Source organism: Caretta caretta, chromosome 2 (assembly GCF_965140235.1).
Source record: "Caretta caretta isolate rCarCar2 chromosome 2, rCarCar1.hap1, whole genome shotgun sequence".
NCBI classification, from domain to species: Eukaryota; Metazoa; Chordata; order Testudines; family Cheloniidae; genus Caretta; species Caretta caretta.
In genome coordinates, this window is record NC_134207.1 from 190512939 (window position 1) to 190538108 (window position 25170).

At 43.2% G+C, this 25170-nt stretch overlaps 1 protein-coding gene and 1 long non-coding RNA gene across 13 annotated transcripts in view; one reads left to right on the plus strand and one right to left on the minus strand.

The window, feature by feature from the left end:
- Positions 1-21252, plus strand: part of LOC125631718 (uncharacterized) — a 95042-nt gene extending 73790 nt beyond the window's left edge. For all 5 annotated transcript variants that reach the window (XR_007355020.2, XR_007355022.2, XR_007355021.2 and 2 more), the window contains exons 4-6: positions 7134-7292; positions 19774-19860; positions 20780-21252. This is a non-coding gene — a long non-coding RNA (uncharacterized LOC125631718). The remainder of the gene's footprint in view (positions 1-7133; positions 7293-19773; positions 19861-20779) is intronic.
- The window catches only part of TMEM108 (transmembrane protein 108), a 410091-nt gene that overhangs the window by 11570 nt on the left and 373351 nt on the right, over positions 1-25170 (minus strand). For 7 of the 8 annotated variants that reach the window (XM_075125691.1, XM_075125692.1, XM_048838789.2 and 4 more), the window contains one exon: positions 6554-7654. In XM_075125691.1, coding sequence (XP_074981792.1) covers positions 6554-7654 — 1101 coding nt within the window. Of the gene's footprint in view, positions 1-6553; positions 7655-18329; positions 18771-25170 lie in introns of those variants that run through there. The other variant, XM_048838794.2, reaches the window with a different exon arrangement.

Here is a 25170-nt window from a genome sequence, read left to right on the forward strand (position 1 = left end):
ACAATAGGTTTTACTACCTACACTGCCTATATTATTATACTATCTTAGCTATATTACTATTATTATTGAAGTTCTTTACTGACAAACAGCTGCTGCCAGCTGGACACAGGATTCACTACACTGTGAGTTAGGGGTGTGATTCCTCTGCTCGTATACAGATACTTGCTCAAATGAATAGCAGTGTAGCTGCGGTAGCCTGGTAGCAGCAGCAGAGACACCCTTGAGCCATGCCGAGGACAAATCCACCGGTTTCAGGCAGGTTTGGACTCGGCATGGCTCAGCTGTGCCTCTGCTGCTCCTGCCAGTGCCACTGTGGCTACAATGTATTTATACTAGCGCTTGACCGATGGGCGCTCGCATGAGTACATGTCCATGAGCAGGGGAATCGCACCCCTAGCGAGTAGTGCGGAAACAGCCTAAATCTCAGTCTGATCTCACTTACAGTGGTGCAATACATCTGCATGAAACAGGGTGAGCTCAGAATCAGGGCCGGAGTATCTATCTCTTGGGAGAACTAGACCACAGGACAAACTTTCGTAAATTCTTCAATGAAGGTTGGCAAAAGGCACTTTTGAGCATTCCCCAGGCGATGAAATATGAGCTAGGCAGAGCTGAATCCAAGGCAGTACTTCATATGTTCTTGGGTTCTGCTGATGTTTCCACACTGCAAGCCAGCCTCCCTCTCACATTTTCTGTTATCAGCAGAAGTGGCTAAAGGAATGTACTGCTGTGCGTCCTACGGCCAGGTTTGTATTCTTCTACATTTAATCATGTCACTTGGTAATTACAGAAGGATTTTTTTCACTTTTTTTTTTAAAGAACTTGGAACTTGAGGGATCAGTGATGTGAGTTTTAAAATCATTTCACAACACATCCTACATTGCGACTGGGAGTGCGAGAGAGACCAAAAATAATGTTCAAAGCTGCCTGAAGGACATCACAAAAAACTGTGACAAGTTGAAAATAGCGATCTCATTGTTCTGTGGCACTTTGGGAACATAACAGTATTTAGCCCTTTTTATCTGTGGGTCTCAAAGGGGAGTTATTAGTCTTACCCTCATTGTCTAGCTGGTGAAACTGAGGCACTGAAGCAACTCTCACAAGGTCACATAGGAGAGCTGGACATAAACCCCAAGTCCACAAATTCCCAGGCTGGGCTACTAAACTATTCTGTGTCATGATAGGTGATACTGTGCATTGATTGATGTGGTTAACCACTGAATGGCATTCCCTGTCATATGCCAGGGAGACTTAAGAAGTTTGATGTAGCCCTGAAAACAGGTACTTGTAGATTTGGTGGATATTGTGGCACTGTCACCTTTACATTAGCTATGGTCTGAGATAGCAGTGTTCAGATATGGATTGGAATTAGGTTTATAGTGGGTTTCGGTTTGAGGGCAGACTAAGGCTAGGGTGCTGGTTCACATTTGAGTTGGGGAGATCCTATGCTACTCACTTGCCTCCTGATCTTGGCAAATTTCCATCTGATGAGCAGGATCAGTGAAAATGTAGGTGGCTGCTTGAGGATTTTTAATCCCCTGGGGACAAGCAGTGCAGTTCCTGCCAAAACCCTCATGACTCCTCTTCCCTTGGACTTGTGGAGATGAGAACTGCAGGAGCTGTGTAGTTTCCCCTTCTTCTGGTTCCATGGGATAGGAAAGTGAAGGCACCTCCAGAGGCTCCTTAGTTAGCAGTAGATCCACATAATATAGAGAAAACCACTCCTGCAGGTAATCTAGCTGGCCCTCATGGTAACAGTTGGGGGTGGGGGGAAGTGCTAGAGTGGAGTATGTGGGTCATGCTCTGTATGTGGGGCACCCAGAGCAGTGATGTCTCCTCCTCCCAATATATTGTATGTCCCTGTACCTATGCACAAAAGAACTACTTCTCAAAGAAGGCCCTTCTAGGGGTCTCATCAGTTACCTGGGGAAAGGTGCTGCTCCTGCAGGTTGATAGGAGTAGTAGTAGAGATTATAAGTGTCATGCTCCTCTAGAAAAATGTGTGCATTCGCTTTGTGAAAGCATCCTCAAGAGTCAATTGATTTGAGAGGTCTTATTCTAGAAAGCTTCATTTATGGGCAAATGAGGTTCTGTAGCTGGGGACCACCTGAAGTAGAGGGCATGATACTTTACGCACAGTGTGATAACAGAAAGCCTTTGGAACGTGCTGGAAAGTTCTCATATTTTGTTTTGGCTAAATCTGCAGGCCTACTGATGGAACACACTTCTCCTCACGGAGGTGGGAGCTGGGTTAATTTGACTCCTGCCTCTCTCTCTCCTCTCTTTCTGTTGTGCAAAGGCACCAATTTCCTCCCCACACCTGTTTCTCCTTCCCTTTCTTTAGGGAGTTGGGAATGCCAAGTGCTGGCAGGCCCTACCTCTATCTCAGCAGATAGGGAGACTCGTACTCCCTGGCAGACTTCTCAGCATGTAACTGTTGGGTCAGTGCCAGTTTCTACACCTCTTTTCAGCCCTCCCAATTCATGCTGCCTTCACCCTGCTGGTTCCCCATCAGAGCTGGGAACCGGTAGCTGAAGAACACCCTTAACAAAAGTCCTGCCTCTCAGAGTCAATCTTCCTTCCCCTTACTCACTGCTCAGTCCTGCCTTAGGCACGTAAGGTGTTGAACACCTTAGAATGGGCCAGTGGCCTAAGAATTTAAGATTCGATAGACTTGACTTGGAGCTGAGTCAAAACACACTATATTTTCCCACCCCCTATCACCCAAAAAGGGAGATGGACTGCATTCAGTTTATTTTGCACACTGCATATAGCTGTGAGACCTTTTCATTGCAACACCACCCCTTGAAGATACCCATAGCAAATCTGTTAGTTGTAGGTCATTTTTTTTTACTATACTATAACATGTTCCTTAACATCAAATGCTGAAGTTCATCTTTTCTCAAAATTAGGAACAACCACTACTTTTCATCTATAGTCACCTCTGCCTGGAGATTGGAATGAAGGACTTTATATATTTGTTTGCAAACACCTTGTTTCCTGAAGATGGCAGCAATGTCTTTACTATGCAATACACCCAGCTTCATCAGGTGGTTTTGTAGCAGAGCTACAGTACCAACTGTTCATTTCCACTGTGTCTGAGGATACATATGAGCATGAGAGAGGTTCAGAAGACAACGCTTTCTCGGTTGTGAAATGGAAAGGCCTGTTGTAGCTCCCTGGTGCCATCAGGGAAAACGTTCTTTTCATTTTAACATGACAAGCAAAATAACTCAAAAGGGCAGTCGTACACATTGTGAATGGTGTACTCTTGCTTGAGAGACTTCCTTAGAAATACAATGGTAGCAGATCAATGTGTAGAGTTAGCACTAATGAGCTATGCATTACTATTATGTTCATTTCACATCACTCATATAGTGCGATTTGAGTCCCAGGCCTGCTGCTTGGCTGAGTGTTCAGTGCTGAAGCTAAAGTAACATTTGCATCGAGCAGGTAAAAAGAGACTGTGGTGCTTTTGTGTGCGGAGGTGGTTAAATCTTTAAAGCAATGAAAAGAAAGCAAAGGAACTCTGCACCTTTGACCGGAGAAAAGTATGTGAGAGCTGCAATGTGGAGAATCACTTCTGCCACGATATCTAGATAATGCCTGACCCTTCAGAACATTTAAAAATGAATTTATTGCCACAGTGACAATGCTGGGGACTAATTATCCATGCAGCAGGTACAGCTTGAGCAAGTTTCCTCACATCATCCCACCAACATGCCTCGACCCTGACTTGGAGAGATGGTTTTTCATGCCCATTACAGCCACTGACCTTCTGTTGAGGCTGAAAAAAAGCAGAGCAGGTGCTGCAGTGGCTTTGGCAGGAGTACATCTCTCTGCTAGAAAATTATCTGAAAGGTGGCCACCAAATGTTAAAAGTTCTCTGGGTAAAATGTTTCAAAAGCAACTTCGACCTGGTCTACATGCAATTTGTACCAGTATAATTGCAAGGTAGGGAACACGTTGGGTTTTTTTGTTGTTGTTGTTTTTTTTAACTGGTACAACTCATAGTGTAGATGCAGTTATAGGTGTATAAAGGTGCATTATACTGATACAGTTTATTCCCTTTCCCTTATGGGAATAAGCTGTGCCACTCTAAGCACATATACGTTAATATAACAGCATCCACCCTTAGGGGGGTTGTAGCACTTTAATTATATCAGTGTAGTTAAAACAGCACAACTTTTTGTATGTAGATTTAAGCCCAGATCCTCCAAGGTGTTTAGGTGCCTAACTTCCACTGAAATCAATGGGAGATAGGCACCTAAACACCTTGGAGGATCTGAGCCTTAGGAGTCTAAGTCATGAAAAGTCAATGGGACTTAGGCTCTTTAGTCATTATCTGCATTTGAGAATGTTGCCCTCTCACTACTGCTGTAGGCCAAATTCAAAACAATATATGACTTGTTGAAATCACAGCTTGCAATATAAGAGATGTAAAAATGTAGTGTATATGAGCACATGATATTACAGTATCTGTTACAGTAAAGTAGTTTAAGAAACTAATTGATAATGAGAAGTCCTTCAAAAAGACTCCTGAGATGCTGCTTGCTGATAGCACTCAGACAGATGCTTTATCTAGGGCTTTAACATACTTTTCTTTCTGATCTCTAGTTCAAGACCAGTCCTAAGAAATATTTTCTGGTCCTGACAGAATTTCTACCGGTCCACATACGTGTTTCTAGCTTTAGCAGGTCATGATATATTGGCCCTTAAAAAAAAATCACATTTTTTATTATACTTGCTTCTCTCTCTCTCTCACTCACATACATACACACTTACTTCAATTCCAACATTATTTTCACAATCAGCCAGAATTAGGCCCTGTCTCCACTACCATTTTAACCAAATTTGTAATTAGTAACAAAATTGGGTCTAAATATAGCTTGTATATAACATAACAGGGTTAATGCTCAGGAGCCATGGTTGCTAACAGTTGTTTCATCCACGCTGGCAAATGTTTTTGTTCCTGTAACTGTTTGACACACTTCTGTTTGCATTGTCGATGGACCCACTTAACTGTGCTTGTGTGATCAGTTTGGTGGAACCTCCATCTCAGCTCTGAATATTGTCTCAGATTGCTTGTGTCACCCCGTGTGTGTGCTGTCAGGACACTATCTCCTGCTGAAGTACTATTTGTAGATTCCACGGCCAGAAGGGACCACTGAGATAATTTACTGCAGCCTGCACCCAGCTGGTTCTCAAAATATGTTCTCGCACCCCTTATCAAAAATCGTTGAAGTGGATCAGTTATTTAAACCTAGATATATTTTTGTTTGTATATTACAGTAATTGTTAAAAATGTATAATGTTAATAAATACATAGGTTTGATGAAACAAAGTAGTTGTACTTACGTGCCTGTGCTTAATTTGTTTTCAGTGATTTACCTTCTAAAAAAATTTGGTGTGTCTCGCACCCCCAGAAAGGGCATCTTGTACCCCAGGTTAAGAACCACTGATCGAGTCTCATTTCCCATATAACACAGACCATAGAACTGCCCACAAAATAATTCCTAGAGCGTATATCTTAGAAAAACATCCAATCTTGATTTAAAAATTGCCAGAGATAGAGAATTCACCAAGACCCTGGGTAAATTCTTTGAGTGGTTAATTACTATGGAATAACATTTTAGACTTTCCCAGAATGCACTGATACGAATAGTTACATAGTGGACAGACAAGTGTGGTTGACATAGTTTAGCGTTGTGAAAAAGCTTCTGGGTAGACATAGTTCAAACATTTTTGTTATATAACTGGGTCAGATTAGAAGGTCACAAATTGGTTATGGAAACATGGTTTGTACTTGTAGTGTATAGAGGGCTTTAGAAATTAATGCTTTTTATTGTTTGAAAGCTAAGATTTCAAACTTTGTTCTCTAGACATCATCAGATAAAACTATGTCAGAATTAAAATGGAGAAAGAAAGCAAGATGTTAATCAGAATAATGTGATTTTAAAGTCCAATGGCTCACAAGATGACTGTGAATAAAATATAAGTAAGAATAAAATAAATAAAAATAAAAGTAAAATACTTTAATATCTTCTGGAACACTAGCTTTTCAATGGTATAATCTTTAAAGCTATTACTGGTCCTTCAGTCCAGCAGTACTCTGAAGTACTGCTCCAGGGCTGAATATAACAATTCCAAGATTTTGGACCTGCATAATTTTTTATCCCTGATTTAGACATTTTTGAAGTAAGCCTGCTTTCCTTCCTGTAATGTCCAGACTTTATGTGAATGAGTTGGCAAATTATGATATCCTCTATTGAATGGCCCCCAGAGAGGATAACTGACTTGCTTATTAATCCCAGCAAAGGGAGTTTGCCTTTAGCTCAAGTGTTTCACCTGCATTTTGGAGCTGAGACCAGTGTTCTAGTCTTGGCTACTTAAATCAAAGAATGTGTTATTTATCTGAACATTGCTTGTCATCTGTTTCATATGAATGTGTTACACCGCCAGTGCTAAGCTCCCCAGCCAATACTTGTCCCATCAGGCTTGCACACATTTTGTATCTCAAGGAAGGAAAAAAGAAAAGAAGTAATTAACTCACAACATGAAGATATAGGTACACTGATAGCCAGAATGATCCAGGCAATGTCCACCTTGGTGAGACAAATGGTTGCTCTGTGCTGGGGTTTATCCCCCTCAGTGACATGGGAAATATTCCCGGGCATGCCAGGCTTCCAGGTTCCAGCAGGCACCAGTCTGTTTAGAAAGTTTCCCGTTGCTGTGGAGCCAGCTGTTGAAATGGAGCCAGCCAACCTTGTGGTGGGTGCTGTGGAGAGAGCCTGGTTGGATAAAGCAGCATTATTCACCATGGTGTGCTGCGTCATGGAGGTTCCTTTAGGGTTTCCCATTGTAGGTGATGAAATGTTGACATCAAAGCTGCTCTGAACTGAATGACCTGCTGCTGTTGCAGTTCCAGGGCTGGCAAACAAAGGTACATTTGTACCTGGACTCAAGGTTACCCAAGAGTTATTTTTGCTCAGGATATCCCATATATCATAGTGTGTGGATTTAAAAGGCACCGACACTGTTTTGGGATCAGTCGATGGGCCAGCTGTTGGGGGGGTAAGATCTGCTCTCTGCATAACTAGCCATGTTCCATTTACCTGCTCTGCTTTTTTAAGGCCTTCCAAGGTGTTGCTGTGAAGAGAAGAGCTTGCGTCTGTCGTCGTTGCTGGCCTGGTACTATTGGGATCATTGGAGGCTGCAATCTGGGGCTGAAATGGATGGGTAGTGAATGGGCGCCTCAAAGTAGGAAAGGGAGAGTGCAGTGCTGTCTTTAGGTAAGGCTCTGTAGATTCTGTGAAGCTGCCTTTGAAAATCTGAAATATTTTCCCCTTTGGGCGAGTCTGTCCTGAATACAAAGCACTCTGGTTGTATAAATGATATGTTTCCATTTTGGCAGCGTGATGGCTGCTGGTTGCTTGCTTCTGGTCAATGGTAGGGGCAGGTATCTCCATTGGGCGAGTTGAATGACTAGTTGTGGGAACGGGTCCTGTCGTGTGATGGCCTTTGTGTCGAGGTGTTATCCCCATGGCTGTGATAGCGGTAGTGTCTGTCAGGAGGCCCCGAGACGATACACTTGGAGGCAGTATCTGAACAGCAAACACCAGCTCTTCTGTCAGTGCCAAGATCAGTAGAACACCTTGAGGAAACGACACAGAAAGGTATTGAAATGAAAACCACAGAGGTACAGACTAAAATCCTTATTATTGTGTGCTCATGCTTTCCTTCTTCAAGCTTTCATGGTATTTTATAAGTTAGTTCACTATAATTTGTCAGGCACGCATACATTAGGTAAAGAGATTGCAGTGAGAGCCTTAGGAAGACACCAAAGCATTAAGTTATAGTGCAGCAGAAAAGTTCACGACTAACTGTAATCTTCACCTCCTTCTCTAAGAAATCAAGAAGGAAGGGACAAGGGAAAGAGAGCCTAAAGGAACTCTGAAAGCCCTAGTTCTTATTGTGGGAGGATTCCTCCAGTGTGGGAACTCAGGAAGGCAGCTGTAAGGTTGCCTTCTGACCCTAGCATAAGGGTCAGGCCAGACGCAGGGTTGGGAGTAGGAGGAGGGGTGTGTCCTGGGCAGGGCTGGAACATGTTGATTCCAGGCAGTGCTGCCACTCAGAGTCGCCTGCAGAAGGTGCTGTAATTGGGCTACTCTAGCCCCTGGAGCAGCCCAGGATCTGGAGGTGCAAAAATGGTTTAAAGCCACCTTAGTTTCCCACCTGCTGGGCTTCAAGATCTGTGGTGGGCTCCTGGCATGTAGTAGAAGGGGGAATAGGCATCACACATAGCCCCTAACATGTGGTGGAGGGGTGGGAGGAGTCCCTGAAATAGATAGGAATGGGAAGGTGGCACATAGGGAGCTGGTGGGGAGTGATCTGAGGAGCCCCCGGTGTGTCCAATGTGCCCGGTCAATAGAAGCTTTAGAGTGTACCCCTAGGGGGTTGCAATTAAATCAACATATTTTCAATTTTATTTGTGCCCAGGAGCACCCCCTTCCAGACAGCTTCCCACTTTGTTGTGAGCCTGTTGCGGTTTTTAGCTTCCTTGTTCTTTGGCTAAGATTGTTAAGCATCAGTAGTGATTTAGGGTGTCTCTGTTTTTGAGTGCCAAACTGGAGATTCCTTAAAGAGATCTGATTTTTTGAGCAGGTGGATGGCTCATCACTTTCTGAAACTCAGATCTCTTTAACGTGTCTAAAGTTGGGCACAAAGAAATTGAGACACCCAAAATCACTGGTCACTTTTGAAAATCTTGCCTTTTATCTACAGTGTCTGAGAAGTGCAAAACACTCAAACACTCTAACATGGGCAAATTCAAAAGACCACAGTTTTGAAACTACAGTATTATAGGCTTCCAATTTTGACCCAATACAGTCAACCTCTGTTTTAACTTTGATAGGGATGTGTCAAGGTTCCTCCCCCACTCTGAACTCTAGGGTACAGATGTGGGGACCTGCATGAAAAACCTCCTAAGCTTATCTTTACCAGCTTAGGTCAAAACTTCCCCAAGGTACAAAATATTCCACCCGTTGTCCTTGGACTGGCCGCTACCACCACCAAACTAATACTGGTTACTGGGGAAGAGCTGTTTGGACGCGTCCTTCCCCCCAAAATACTTCCCAAAACCTTGCACCCCACTTCCTGGACAAGGTTTGGTAAAAAGCCTCACCAATTTGCCTAGGTGACTACAGACCCCGACCCTTGGATCTTAAGAACAATGAACAATCCTCCCAACACTTGCACCCCCCCTTTCCTGGGAAATGTTGGATAAAAAGCCTCACCAATTTGCATAGGTGACCACAGACCCAAACCCTTGGATCTGAGAACAATGAAAAAGCATTCAGTTTTTTACAAGAAGACTTTTAATAAAAAATAGAAGTAAATAGAAATAAAGAAATCCCCCCTGTAAAATCAGGATGGTAGATATCTTACAGGGTAATTAGATTCAAAAACATAGAGAACCCCTCTAGGCAAAACCTTAAGTTACAAAAAAGATACACAGCCAGAAATAGTTATTCTATTCAGCACAATTCTTTTCTCAGCCATTTAAAGAAATCATAATCTAACACATACCTAGCTAGATTACTTACTAAAAGTTCTAAGACTCCATTCCTGGTCTATCCCCGGCAAAGACCCAGCATACAGACAGACACAGACCCTTTGTTTCTCTCCCTCCTCCCAGCTTTTGAAAATATCTTGTCTCCTCATTGGTCATTTTGGTCAGGTGCCAGCGAGGTTACCTTTAGCTTCTTAACCCTTTACAGGTGAGAGGAGCTTTCCCCTGGCCAGGAGGGATTTCAAAGGGGTTTACCCTTCCCTTTATATTTATGACAGGATGTTTGAATTATCATTTCCTGTGCTTGTACATGTTGTGGAATTTGGGGTTCTCTGTAGGCTTTTGCCCTTCCCACCGCCCAGGAAGTGACTATTAGCTCATGAAAAGTAACACCGGCAATGTGAATTCTTGTGTTTATCTCTAATCCAGATAACAGTAACAGTAGAAGTCCTTACCCTGTTCTGCTGATGTACCCCTATGTCACTACAACTTGCAGGAACCACACTGATGCCATGTCTCCATTTGCTGAAACTGTCAACTACCTTGTGGATGCCTGCCCACTAGAAATGCACTGAGAAAACCAATTCATTTTTAAGAGGCCATTGGCCACCACTAGATGGCAGTACTAAACTGGTTGGCATTAGAACCAGTGATCCTGAGAGGAAAGGCTCCATAGCCTATAACCAGCCCACTGAGCCAAGTGTTTTGAACGTCTTGGACACCAAATTAATCCATTTTAATCCTTGCAATTTTAAGCCTTCCAGCCAGCAGTGTGGGACACCCACACAACCTCCTATGCGAGCACTATTAAAAGCCATTTTGATGTTAATTCACTTGGGAGTAATTTCTCACCACTGAAAAGTGAAACCTCTGTAGAATGGGGCTCATGAGCATCAAGGAAGATGTTGCATTATAACTTCCACTGGGGTCCCTGGACACTGCTGGGATTAGTTATTTTGATTTTATACAAATGCCATACTAAAGGATGCCCATCCCGAGCCCTTGAAAAGAAAGGACTTAGTAGATATAAAGTAAAAAACCCCTAAAACAAACAAACAAAAAAACACATTAAAAAAAACCCAACCACCAAAGTAGTAGCACTTTTTCCTCCTGCCCTACCACATGCTAGTTGATCACAAGCCACGTAACCCATACAGCTTAGAACTGCCTCACTGTAGTTTCCCCACCCTAAACTGCCTTATCCCTCCACTCATGCTCACTCAGTATGTGTTGCTGCCTATACAGGAGGTCAACAAATTGACTTTAAAATACAGTGTATAAAACTTTTATACAAATAACTAGGGCTGTCGATTAATCACAGGTAACTCACGCGATTAACTCAAAAAAATTAATCGTGATTAATCGCCGTTTTAATTGCACTGTTAATATTTTGGATGTTTTTCTACATTTTCAAATACATTGATTTCAATTACAACACAGAATACAAAGTGTACAGTGCTCACTTTTATATTATTTTTATTACAAATATTTGCACTGTAAAACTGATACAAGGAATAGTATTTCAGTTCACCTCATACAAGTACCGTAGTGCAATCTCTTTATCATGAAAGAGCAACTTACAAATATAGATTTTTTGTTACATAACGGCAGTCAAAAACAAAACAATGTAAAACTTTAGAGCCTACAAGTCCACTCAGTCCTATTTCTTGTGCAGCCAGTGGCTAAGAGAAACAGTGGGAGATATTTATGGGAGATAATGCTGCCCGCTTCTTATTTACAATGTCACCTGAAAATGAGAACAGACGTTTGCATGGCACTTTTGTAGCCGGCATTGGAAGGTATTACGTGCCAGATATGCTCAGTGTTTGTACGCTCCTTCATGCTTTGGCCACCATTCTAGAGGACATGCTTCCATGCTGATGATGCTCGTTAAAAAAATGTGTTAATTAAATTTGTGACTGAACTCCTTGCGGGAGAATTGTATGTCTCCTACTCTATTCCACCCGCATTCTGCCATATATTTCATGTTATTAGCAGTCTCGGATGATGACCCAGCATGTTGTTCTAAGAACACTTTCACTGCAGATTTGACAAAATGCATAGACCCCAATGTGAAATTTCTAAAGATAGCTACAGCACTTGATCCAAGGATTAAGAATCTAATGTGCCTTCCAAAATCTGAGAGGGACGAGGTGTAGAGCATGCTTTCAGAAGTCTTAAAAGAGCAAAGCTCTGATGCGGAAACTACAGAACCCAAATCCACCTTCTGTTGGTGGCATCTGACTCAGATGATGTAAATGTAAACAAACTTGTTTGTCTGAGTGATTGGCTGCACAAGAAGTAAGACTGAGTGGACTTGTAGGCTCTAAAGTTTTATATTGTTTTGTTTTTGAATGCAGTTTTTTGTATATAATTCTACATTTGTAAGTTCAACTTTCATGATAAAGAGATTGCACTACAGTACTTAGTATTTTCCAATTCATCCAATACATTTCTTTTTTTACAGTGCAAATATTTAATCAAAAATAAATATAAAATGAGCACTCTACACTTTGTATTCTGTGTTGTAATTGAAATCAATGTATTTGAAAATGTAGAAACAGCCCATAATATTTAAATAAATGGTATTCTATTGTTGTTTAACAGAGCGATCAATTTTTTTTAATTGCGCGATTAATGGTGATACATTTTTTTAATGGCTTCACAGCCCTACAAATAACTCAGCACCTTCTAGTGACTGACACAGATGTCAGCGAATGCTTTTTGCTTCTGAAATAAAATAAATAAATAAACTTCACAGATAAGCCCCAACCTGGTATCTTGCTCTCCACCCCTAACCAGAAAGGAAGACACTTGATCAAAGTGAAAAAATATACTATTGTGGAACAATGAGATGCTTCTAACAGACAGGAATACCAATGGAGCACCACTCAGTGAAATGCAGGGAAATTTTTCTGACCGCACATACTGTGAGGTCAAGGTCAAGGCAGATAGTTCAGTGATCAAATGGCTAATATTTCATGCCAAGACAAGTAGCTGCAGGGGAACAATTTAAAAGGGAAGAATGAAGATTTGTTTTGGATTCTGGAGATAATGTTTCAGAAAAGTTCTGGGGTACTGCTCTAAACGCATAAGGTGAAGTGTGTTATGATAGAACTCCTGTTAATTTTGGAAGTAGCATGAATAACAACCTCCAGCCACACTCTTCACTGTACATTGGATTTTTCTTAATTTCTAACAAAGGACATAGTTGCCAGCTATGCTGCACACAAAGCAGCAGAGCTAGAACCTCTGGTCTTCCTCTCCAAAAACACATACCTCTATCATTTAAGTTAATTATGAATCAATGTTGCCAGACATTAGGATTTATAACCTTTGTAGCCCAGTCAGAGGAAGTAACAGGACTGACACTTCATTTTTCGAGGACTTTTTTTTTTTCCAATACAAAACAGAACCAAAAATCAAAACCTTTGGCTTTCAAAAATTGTCAATTACAAAAACTAATTTTTGAAAACTACTTCACACCGAAAGCTTTATATGGTTGAAAACCAGAAAAAATATTTTGGTTTAAAAGCCATTTTTCATTGAAAAAATATTTCAACCAGCTCTTACTACATTCTTACTACATTACCACCGCCTCCTCATTTAAACAGAGCTCCAGCAGCTGGAGTTCCAGTTCAGCACTTGGGCAACAGTCAGTCTGGGTTGATTCCATGTCCACAAAACACAGAACTCTATAATTGCCATCTAACCCATAGTTCCTCTGCTCCACCATCAGAAACTGCCCATTGAACTAAAGGCGAACCTCTGAAGATCCTAGTTTCTATCCCTGATGCTTACATGTACAGTTCAGATATTAACCATGGCATATGTCGGTATGCACACATACTGTAGTTAAGGACAGGTTTCCCCTTTTTTTGGATATGGACTCCAGCTGCTCAAGGCACAGCTTCATCTATCTGGGGGAGTATACAGTGTACTGCCCAGCGCGTATACGTACCACTGCCATCTAGTGACAGAATGCCAAAACTGTATTAGAGCTCCAGCCACCAGAGGGCAATGTAATCAGACACTAAGAAGACAGAAGTCTAAATACTGCAAGAGCCAGAGAGTCCTAGTGGCTAGGAGACCTGTGTTCTATTTCTGGCTCTGCCACTGTCCATGCCCCAGTTGTAAAACGGGGATAATGATACTTACACATTGAGATCTAAGGTACCGCGTAAGAGCTAGTATACCACTACAGGAGGCTCTCCGTTAGCTTGCGAGGCAGATGCTGAAAATGTTGGTGCTGAAAGCTCTGCATGGGCACAAGGTCTGATGCCACGTGCCTCCAGTTTAAATGGGGACTTGTGTCTGTACCATGGACCTTTTAAAACGGGATTCAGAAAATATGATAGGCTTCAACAATGATCAGCCCCATCCTTGTGAGAGTCCATACACTAATGCTACAGATAGAGGTATGCTGCAACTGGGAGCGTGCCTCCCAGCCCAGGTAGATGGACACGCGCACACTTGCTCTGCTCAAGCTAGTGCACTAGAAAGAGCGTGGAATGTGAAATGGCTTGGGCTAGCTACCAGAGTATAAGCCTGGCCTACTCCCTGGGTCCATACTCAGATGGCTAGCCCATGCCACAAGGTCCACACTGCTAGCGCAAGTGCACTAGCTCACACAGAGCTAGAATGTGTCTGTCTAGCTGGGCTGCAGGGGCATGCTTCCGGCTGCAGTGTAGACATATCCTTAGTGTCCTCTCCTATTTGCCATACCACAGACCTGAACTCCACAGTCTCTGTACATCAGAGGTCCCCAATTTATGGGACACGTGCAGAGGAAGATTCGGGGGGGGGTGCAGCTGGGGCCCAGGCCAGCTCTGCTCCTGGCCCTGTCCCCTCACTGTGCCAGGGGTCCCAGCCGAAAGCCCCATACCCAGGGCTCTGCTCTTAGCTGCGAATGCCAGCTCAAGGCTCCGCTCTTGGCCGTGGCCTGGAGCCCAGGCTGCCAGCCTCAGCTCTGCCCCTGCACCCACTGTGGCCCCAGCCTCGGCTTCCCTTACCCCTGTCCGTGTCCCCCTGCTCCCAGAGCCACAGCCCCACTCCTGGCTTGGGCGAGGTGGCACAAACAGGGATAAGTGGGGGCATGAGGTAAAAAGCTTGGGGACCACTGCTGTACATACTATGCACTTGTCCTCGATAAAACAATGGTTCATCTCAACAATGAACACAAATGCATCTACACACACTGCTAAAATATCAAGACAGAGCTTTGAGTGTGAACATTTGACACCAAAACTAGACTGTAGTATCCCGTGCAGAAATGAAAGATATTATTTATAAACTGTGACAAAAGAAAGCAGTCAACAGAACTGCAGCATGGAGGTGAGGTACATTTCATTTTTGAGAGGGGAGATTTTTGAAAGCACAAAAGGCAGTCCGACACTGAATTCCCATTGATTTTCACAAGGTGTAAGTCAGAGCAGAATTTGTCCCTATAGCTTTTAGATGCTCAGACAGAAGGTTAGCAAAATATAGCTTAATGAGGACTCACTCTGGATTTTAGCAGATATTCATGAATAAGTGGAAAAATCTGTTCTCTTTCCTGACAGTCCATCTCTTTTCTACGTAAAGTCACCTTAAAAAAAACACTGAGGCAATTTACAAGGCATCCAATATTTTTAGATGTGGGATTATATAATTTTAAAATAAGGAAAGGTGAGTTGGAAGAATGTGATGTTGCCCTAACATGAAAACTGAGGAGAGTCCTGACAAATCTGAAAAACAATTACTTGAAGGCACAAGATTTTTTTTTAATCTACATATTGAATATGCTGTTATGTTGAAAGATGCTGGAGCATTTAGGCCCTGGTCTGATAAAGATTTAAGCACATATATTTCTATGCACATAAGGCCCATTGACTTCAATAGGCCTCCTCATGCGTGTAAAAAGTAAGTGTGTGCACACAGGTGCTTCTCATATCCAGCAGACTGGGGAATTCATTTCCTAGGATTTATGGGGTTGGAAAGCCATGGAAACTCAAAACTAATTCCTGTTTTCTTTTTGCATTCTTCATGCTCAGAAATGGCCAAAAGATTTTATTTGTGTCATACATCAAGTGTGAGCTTTGGAGCCTAATTCAATAGCTCTGTTAAAAACCCTTCAATCCTAACAAGAATGTTGATGGACCTCGTATGTTGGCAGTGGGAACAACATCACTCTGTTCTTGCATAATACTTTGAGCACTGTCCAAGTACTGTACGTTAAGTCCAAAATGAATTCACTCAGGTATGAAAAATAGTGCAGTAAAAGGATGATATATGCAGATGAAACCAATAAGAGTCTTTACCAGGATACAGTGGACCAAATCTTGATAAATCCCCAATACAGAGGGCCAAATCTAGGCTTACTCTGAAACTGCTCCCTTCCATGGAAAAACTCACAGGAAGAGCTAAGGGATATGTTTATGTGGAAGAAAATGATGAAATTCCTCTAGAGCAAGGGTCTTTGCCTGGGGCTCATTATGCGAACAGGTGTCAAGAGGTTGTGATCACCCTGTTCTTCCCACATTACTAAAGGAGAGAGGTCCAGGCTTTGAGAACCACTGCTCTGGAGCCTCTTCTGAATACTTTCACTGAGGGAAAGGAATAGCCTGCTTTCTCCCCATCAGAAGAAGCTGGGGGTTCAGTCCCCAGAACTTATAGCTCTTTGGGTATCTAATCTGCTGGGTCTTGAGCCTCAGTTCTGCTGCTCTCTCCTGGCTCTGTTGGCACAGGTCTGGTGAAGCCATCCTGACACGGTTCCCGAGCTGTCCACTGCCCCTGCTGCCCCCTCTTAAGAGGGTTCCATTGCATGGAGGGGTGGGGTCTGCTCAGGAATTAACACAGACAGAGGTTGCATTAGATACTTTACTAACAGTAGCTGGTAAATAGTTTTAACTTCTTCAAAAGTAAAGAATAGCTTATTAGCCTTACATGAGAGTCTGTGCATGTTACTGGAGTCAGCTCAGATGTTAGGTAGAATCTTTAAACAACAGCATCTTATGCAACATGTGGTCTGAAGTCAGTAGAAAGACTCCCGCTGACTTCAGTGGGCTTTGGACCAAGCCCTAATTGCATAAGATATAGTGAAAAGTTTTGAGCCCCATATTAACATCTTTCATGGTGAATGATTATCCACAAAGAGTTCAGTCTGGCATTTGGAAGCAAAGATTCCTATTCTGGCCCTCCCCACCGTAGACCCAGCAGCAGAATAAACAGAGCCTCACTGAGCTGTGCTTGAAAAACATCTTTGCTGTGGGAAGTCAGGAACAGCTTTGTATTTACACCTACTGCTGGATCTGTTCTCTCAGATTGCCTTGGGCAAAGGAAGCAAAAGGAACAGTTCTACAAGGGGAATGTACAGATCCCAATTAGACTACAAAAGCATATCTTGGATGCATGTATACCTGGGCAGAGTACAGTGTGCTTGAACCTTATTGTGCCTGTAACATTCTTGAATTACTAAATGGTAAAGAGAGCACTTGATAAAAACTGTTCAAAACAACTGAAATAACACATTTTGGTAGTGAAAACCTTCTGCATTATCCTGTTCTTTTGTCATGTGCATCTCAGCTCACAACAACAAAAGTAGAAACAGTGACTTTTAAAATATGGAAACTGTATAACCTGCAATATTCTATAACTTTTGTTCACGTAATTTTTTGGTATGTTTTATTGTTTACATGCTGCATGAATGCTTAAAATAAATGATAGGATTTCCATGTAAACAATGACAGGTTTCAGAGTAGCAGCTGTGTTAGTCTGTATTCGCGAAAAGAAAAGGAGGACTTGTGGCACCTTAGAGACTAACCAATTTATTTGAGCATAAGCTTTTGTGAGCTACAGCTCGCATTCAGCTGTAGCTCACGAAAGCTTATGCTCAAATAAATTGGTTAGTCTCTAAGGTGCCACAAGTCCTCCTGTTCTTCATGTAAACAATGTAGAGTAACATTTGTACAAGCAAAGGGTTGAGCAATTTCAGTTACCATGAGCAATGGAGGAACTGACCAAAAAATAGGCTACTTCCACATAAGCTGTTTTTCTTCACACCATCTTACATCGAGTCCGAGAATGCCATGCAATAGTTCTCAAACGTGCCATTACACGTTCTTTTCTATTTTTTTTTCAAGGTATTGGTCAGAGGAGAAGGGAAATGCAGTTAATATTTTATGGATTACACTACAAATTCAACCCTACTTTTGTATTCAAGGTCTGATTAAAATCTATGACACAGAAAGTGAAACACCAGGAATAACAAAGGAGTGCAATTAATCTAACAGCAATAACATAAAATAGCCTGAACAGAAGTTTTGGAAATCACATAGAGAAACTAAGAGCAACCAGAAGACACTGACACAGTATGAGAATATAAGAGTCTGCCATAGAGTTTGCACAAAGCAACTATGCCCAGCCCTTTAACAATTTAAATTATTATAAGAGCAACCATCACTGCTGGTAAGGGTCATTTCCATCAAAGGCTTCAAGTGAGTCTGTCCATAAGCAAAAATTAATTTTAGATTTTCAAGTGATATAACACCAGGTATTACAAATAAAATAATATCTTCTCATTCATTTTTATGCTGCACACAAAGGCAGACAGATGCTATGGTAATAGGTGCTTTAAAAATGCTATAGATGCCCATTCATTTAAATACATGCAGACTTCTGATCCTTGTGAAAATGATCATTGACAATCTAATAGCACAATAATTACTGAGGAGAAAAATAAATGACGACTTTTATCTGATTGTAATAGGGAATCACTTACCTGAAAATATCATTTGGACTTGTCAGCAGACATCCTCACCTGCTCACGCCATGCAGACTTGGAAGCTTCGTATTTCAGCGTAAAAAATAAAAGATGCTACCATCTCCTAATTAATGAGGTAGTTCCACTGAGGAGAGTTTGCTGCTAATGTTGGAATTCCTTTGGAGGAATGAAGACAGACACAGACTAGGGAGGCGTGTCTTCCAGAGATGTAAAATAAAAGGCTTGTGCTCCTTTATGAAATACCATTGCAAACGCAAAGCAAGCTTATTAGTTATTGAACCATTTGCTTTCTCAGCAAGCAGACTGAATGGCTGGCTGGTATTCCAGCTTGCTCTTCTATCAAGTCCAGATACAGTCTGTCTGGCACAATTCTATTCAAATGCTACAGAGGATCACTGTCTGTTCTAGTTTGCTGGGAACAAAACAGCAACAAGCTCCACGGCTGCACGTCCTTGTGAGACTGCCTAATATTCTGTTTCAAGGCAGAATGCTCCTGCTCTGATATATCATTTAGCTTTTAGCATGCAGATGGGTTTTACAAACCTAGCTCCCGATTCTATACCTCTAAGAATAGTTATACCTTCATTTGATTATTTATAGGACTATTAAAATTCTTGTCAGAGAAAAATATGTAAAATGAAATACTGACCCTATTCTCTTCCTTTCTTTGGAGTCAAAACACCGCATAGATTTTATTATTCTCTTTGGTGATAACTTTATGATTTATGTTTTATCACTTTGATTTTTTTTAAATATTGAAAACACAGATCAACCTCCTGATTCTTAATGCCAGCTTGGTAATATTCTTTTGTTTGTGTTACACGAGCAGTAAGGATGGGTGAATGGAAGAATACATTGGCCAAGCAGCACAAATATTGGCCTAGTTCAATACGCTAAGTGTTCCCCAAAAGGAATAGGGAAAATAATTGGCTTTCAGACAGTATGCACCAAGATGGGTCTCAGTGTTAGAGGAGCACTGCAACCTAACATGAGAGAATCCCAGCCAGTCTATGTCTGGATATAGCGTCTCAGGCATTCCTCACTTACTATGGGTGCTGGAATAGCCCAAGCAATTTGCTACCCTCAGTCTCCTTAGAAAATTCATTCTTGCTGTTTTGGGAGAGGAGTGGGGAGGAGAGGTGGTGGTGGGAGATGAGGACCGGGTTTGGAACAGTAAGCACCAAGTCCAAGTCGTGTCTGTTCAGGGAGTAAACTGAAGCTAGCCACGTCTGTGCTAGACTATGGGCTAGGCTATGTGCCCCAGTAGCTTGAGGCAAACCTGGTCTGTTGTAATTGGTTGGACCTTGGATACCAGGTCCGACATGGTCCGGAACCAGGCCTCTGGAAGGAAGGCTCTCGCTTGAGTCGAACTGAGCAGTGCCCCAATAAACTCTATTCTCTGAACTGGCATAAGGGTCAACTTTTGCTCGTTTATCATTAGGCCCAGCGCTCGGAAGGTGGCTTGGACCAAGTTGATGCTGTTCTTTACTTGAGCCTCTGAACAACCCTTGATCAGCCAGTCAGTGAGGTACATGTATCCCTGAACACCTTGCTTTCTGAGGAAGGCAGCTACCACTGCCAGGCATTTTGTGAAAACCCGGGGGGCTGCGGACAGGCCAAAGGGAAGAGTGGTAAACTGGAAATGATCTGTGGCCACTGAAGATAGAAATGTGAAAGTAAGCATCATTCCAGTTGAGGGCGGTCAGCATACTAGTCCCCTGGAGCCAGGGAGGGGATGATGGAGGCCAGGGAGACCATACGAAACCTCAGTTTCTTGAGATATCTGTTGAGTTGAAAGAGGCCCAATATGGGACAAAGGCCCCCTATGGCCTTTGTGCTTAGGAAATAACGGGAGTAAAACCCCTTCCCTCTCAAGTTTTGATGTAAGTTCTCCATGGCCCCCGTCTGTAGGAGTGTCTGCACCACTGTTCCCTCTAAGCTGTGCGTGTGTGCGCATGCACACAGATCCTAAACCCTGTGCACATGGCGAAATACCGCGCGCACAAACATTTGCACAGAAGCACAAACATTTGCACAGAAGAAATTTTTTGCACACACAGCCTGTCAAAAATTAGAGGGAACATTGGTCTGCACCTCCTGGGTAAGGAGTTGCTTGTTAGAAGGGTCCCTGAAGAGGGACAGGGATGGGGTGTGGTAAGGAGGGGTGGATGAAAACTGCAGGATATAACCAATCGCCACTGTATTTAGCACCCAGGAGTCCAATGTTATGCAGAACCACACCAGGCTGAAGTGGGACAGTTGGCCCAAAAATAAAGGGGAGGCAGGATCTGAAGTGGGAACTGGTACAGCGCCCTTGGGCGCACTTTCAAAAGCCTGCTTTGTCTCAGCTGAGTACCTGTGTGACCCTGGCTGGGAGGTTGAGGTGAACAGAAATGGTTGACAGCGCTTGTAACCTCTCTCTTTTCTCTTATGGGGTCCTGTCTCAGAGGCGGAGCTAAGAAGCATGGCGACTGTTGAGGCCTGAAGTGCTTCCTCAAAGCGGACGGAGCAAGGGGCCCAGGGACCTGAGGGTAGCCATTGAGTCCTTCAGGCCGTGTAGTCTCGCGTCCATCTGCTCTGAAAATAGTGAGGAGCCTCGAAAGGGCGGTCCTGGATAGACTGCTGGATCTCCTGAGTGAGTCCCGATGACTGCAGCTGAGAGCATCATCTCATGGTGACAATGGAGGCCATTGTCCTGGCCGCTGTGTCTGCTGCATCCAGTGCCCCCGGAGAGAGGCTCTGGCAACATTCTTTCCTTTTTCTAAGATGGCTGAAAATTCCTGCCATAAGTCTTAAGACATGGAGTCCTTAAATTTGGACAGAGTCCCACAAATTGTAGTCGTATCTCCACAGTAAGGCTTGCTGGTTTGAGATACATAGTTGTAGGCCGCCTGTCAAATAAACTTTCCTCCCTAACAGATCAAGTTTCTTTGCATCCTTCTGTTTGCATGTAGTGCTCAGCGGGCCCTGTCTGTCCCTTTTGTTAGCCACCAAAATGACGAGGGACTCAGGAGGGGGGTGAGAGTAAGGATACTCATACCCACTGACTGGCACATAATATTTCTTCTGTGCTCTCTCCTGCTCAAGGACGACAAAGCTGGCAGCTGACCTAATGGGGTCGGCATGACCGGTAGTGACAACAAGTCTCTGGCTGCTGCAAAGATCTCCGGGGTTGAAGGCACTGCAATTCTGCAGGTGCCGCGATGACTTCCTGCCGTCGGCGGAGGGTCCCTCAGTAGACTCTATGGTGCTACCATGGGACCTGGGGTGGAGGAGTGCCCGAAGTGGGTCGCGCTCCACTGCCTTCCCTTTGCTTGCCTTTCTTTGGCACTGGCGAGTGCCCTCTATCAGTGTGCTTCTTTTTGTGCTTCTTCCTCAGCCCGGGGGTGGAGAACAGTGCCGGAGGAGTACTTTGCACCAAGTTCCAAGGCTGGTCTAAGAGCAGCTTCCTTTAGGATAGCTTTAAGTCTGATTGCTCTGTTCTCCTTTGTGCGAGGTTTAAAGTTCCAACAAATTTGGCAGAGGTCTTTCATGTGAGATTCTCCCAGATAACTGGAGTGTGGGTCATTCACGAGCATAAGCTTGCCACAAGAGGCACAAGGTTTGAGAAGAGGGTGCTAACTATCTACATTAAAAGTGCATCCTGTCATGTTTTACGGTCATGCCAGAAATACCAACAGGGATGCACTGAAACAAAAATAACTTTGGGAGGACATTCATCTTCAGCGAGGCTAGCCTACCTAGCTGAGAAATTTCATATTTGTTCCATTCCCCCATGTATTTTATTATTTTATTTTAAAGATTGCTTTACCTATTTAAATGTATATAGCTGACAACAGTTTGTTTTGACCCTTTTGGGAATATTAATTTCTAAAATTTCACATTTATTATAGTTTATTTTGAAGCCGGATACCTGCCCAAATTCCAAATCAACTGGTCTATAATTTTTAGCATGTTTTGCTGCCCTTTAACAAGGGGTGGTTTCTCATATTTATTGCAAATGGCTCCATTGCCAAAGCTAACAGAGGATAAGGGGAAGGCTTGTCTTGTACCCCTAGACAAATTAAAAGGAAGTGATTGATGATCATTAACCAAAGCAGACAATCAAAGATGAGTAAGGCTACATTTTAGTCACGGGTATTTTTAGTAAAAGTCATGGACAGGTCACAGGCTGTGAAGTTTTGTTTACTGCCTGTGACCTGTCCATGACTTTTACTATACACTCCTCACTAAAACTTGGTCCGGGGAGCCACAGATGCTCTGGGAGGGGCGGTCTGGGGGTGCTGCAAGTGCTGAGGGGGGGCTGGCCCGGGACCCCCGCTGGTGCTGGTGGGGAGGATGGATGGGTGGCGGTGCATGGCCTGGGACCCATGCTAGGAGGGGGAAGCAACAGCACCTGACCTGGGATTCCCGCTGGTGCTGAGAGGGGGCAGGCAGCAGTGCGCAGCCCAGGACCCCTGCTGGTATGGGGGTGGGAGGGGAGGGAAGGGTTGGCGAAGCTGGCTAGGGGAGGGGCGGCCAGGGGGGCTCTGCGCACTGCTTCCGCCACAGGTGCTGGCTCTGCAGCTCCCACTGGCCAGGAACTTCAGCCAATGGGAGCTGCGGGGGTGGGGGACGCCTGCAGGCACAGGCAGCAAGCAGAGCCCCCTGGCTCCTCCACCTCCAGGAGCTGCAGGGACATGCTGGTGGGAGCCGGGGAGCCACCCCCCACAGGTAAGTGCTGCCCTGCACCCCAACTCTCTGCCCCAACCCTGAGCCCTGTCCCACACACCCAAACTACTGCCTTTGCTGACCCAGGCAGCCCCTGAACCAGCACCAGCCACTGCAGAAGTCAAGGAGGTCCGTGACTTTCTGTGACCTCCATGACAGACATGCAGCCTTAAAGAGGAGTATACAGGGCCAATATGCCTGTAGAAACCTGATTTCCAAAAGCCAGCTTTACCAAAATCTGTCTGAGGTGCTCCCACTGCGGCCAGGTGAAGGCTTTTTCAGCAGCCAAAGAAAGAAGAACACAGGAAGAATTGCTAGAATTAACATGACAGATGAAGTTTAGAGTTCTTCTGATACCAGAGAGTCTGCCAGCAATGAACCCAGATGGGTCAGGGTGAACATAATTGGGCAAGATGACAGTCTGTTTGCTAGCACCTTGGCATAAATTTTAGCATCCACTCAAAGAAATAGGTCTGTCTGTAAAGAAAAAGAAACAGAACAAGCAAAACTATTTCAAGAATATTTTTGAAAGAAATCTGAATTTGCAAGATGTTTTTTGGTCTGAATGCTACCAGTTCACACATTGCTTGCCATCCCTAATTTTGTAATCCATGTCCCTCCCTCTCCAGCCCTTACTTGGCAGTGCTCTTGTTGGCAGGATGCTGTTGCCAAGGGAAACAGACTGGATGTGCAGCTGGCTTTTCTTTAATCTGCACTTACTGCTGCAGATACTATTGATATGACTGTACAACCTTTGGCTACTAAGACCTACAGTCAATGTCATATGACTTTATGAAGAACTTTGACAATTGCATAAATAGCCATACTGCATGTTGGAAAGCTAAAATGGGACCTTGTCAAAGAAGGGATTTACGTGGTGTCACAAATGCTGGCTCAGTCAAGGGTATCAATTTCATTTATAGCAATAAGAAGGGGACAAAAGGATTTAAAACTATTTTAAGGAGTCTCCTCCAAAATAAAAGCCAAACACAATACCTACACATATTTGGATGAGATAACTCTCAAGCAGAGAAAGGAACTCTTTAGAGTGTTACATCAAGGGGATACATAAAGGAGCAATGGATGAAACCCGGAAAAGGTAAAAATTAGACTATTTCTAATGATGAGAGCTATCAGACTGTGAAATAGTCTCTAGTCGGAAGCAGTGGAAATCTCATTTCTTGAGACATTTCAAAACCAGACTTTACAAAGCATTAGAAAACACGCTATAGAAAGAACAATATTTCATTGGCATGAGGTGAAAACGACATATGAAATCTTTTTCAGATCTAACTTCTGCAGGACATACTCAGAATTTCCATTCATGTTACTGGGAGTTTGGGCTCAACACGGATTGTAAAATCAAGCACAATGATATTAATGCTTGGCTAGTTTGCACAGCATGAAAGCCATATCTTGTATAGTTAATTTACCTTGACTTATGTCACATAGAAAGTGGTTCCTTTATGGACTGTTACTTCAGTCTCAATATGGTGTCTCTCTCTCTCTCTCTCTCTCTCTTTTTTTTTTTTTTTTACAACCAGCAATGATTTTTTTGTTTATTTGCCAGTAATATTTCTCTCTCCAGCTTTGTTTGAAACCCATGAACTAAACATGACAGGAACAAATCTCCAGGAAGATGTCTGCTTTCATTAGATTTATAAAGACGGGTTTGCACATAAGGAGAGGACTCTACCTGATGGGGCCCTGAAGTGGAGGTTAGGGAAAAGGAGTTCTAGCAAGAAATTCCTCAAAGAGGAAGCAATTTGAAGTATTAAAACTTGAATGCTATCTATTTTTGTTACTTCTGAGCCCCCTATGACCTTAGCATTTATATTCACGTAGTGTGACATCTTGGGGAGAATGGAGCTCTCTCATGTGAAAGTTCTGGAGAAATATCCTCTCTCTATAAAGATGCTTCCAAACACGGTCTGAAAGATGTGGTGCCACCCCAAGGCAGAATGTTTAAGGTAGGCATTTTGTTACCCATTAATCCTTCTACTAGTAAGATTGGTGTCATTTTTTCCATACCATTCCTGGAAAGTCAGGGGCAGGTGCTATAGAAACACCAGTTCCTTAGTTAGATGTTATACTAGGATTACACACACACACTGACTGAGCTTCCACT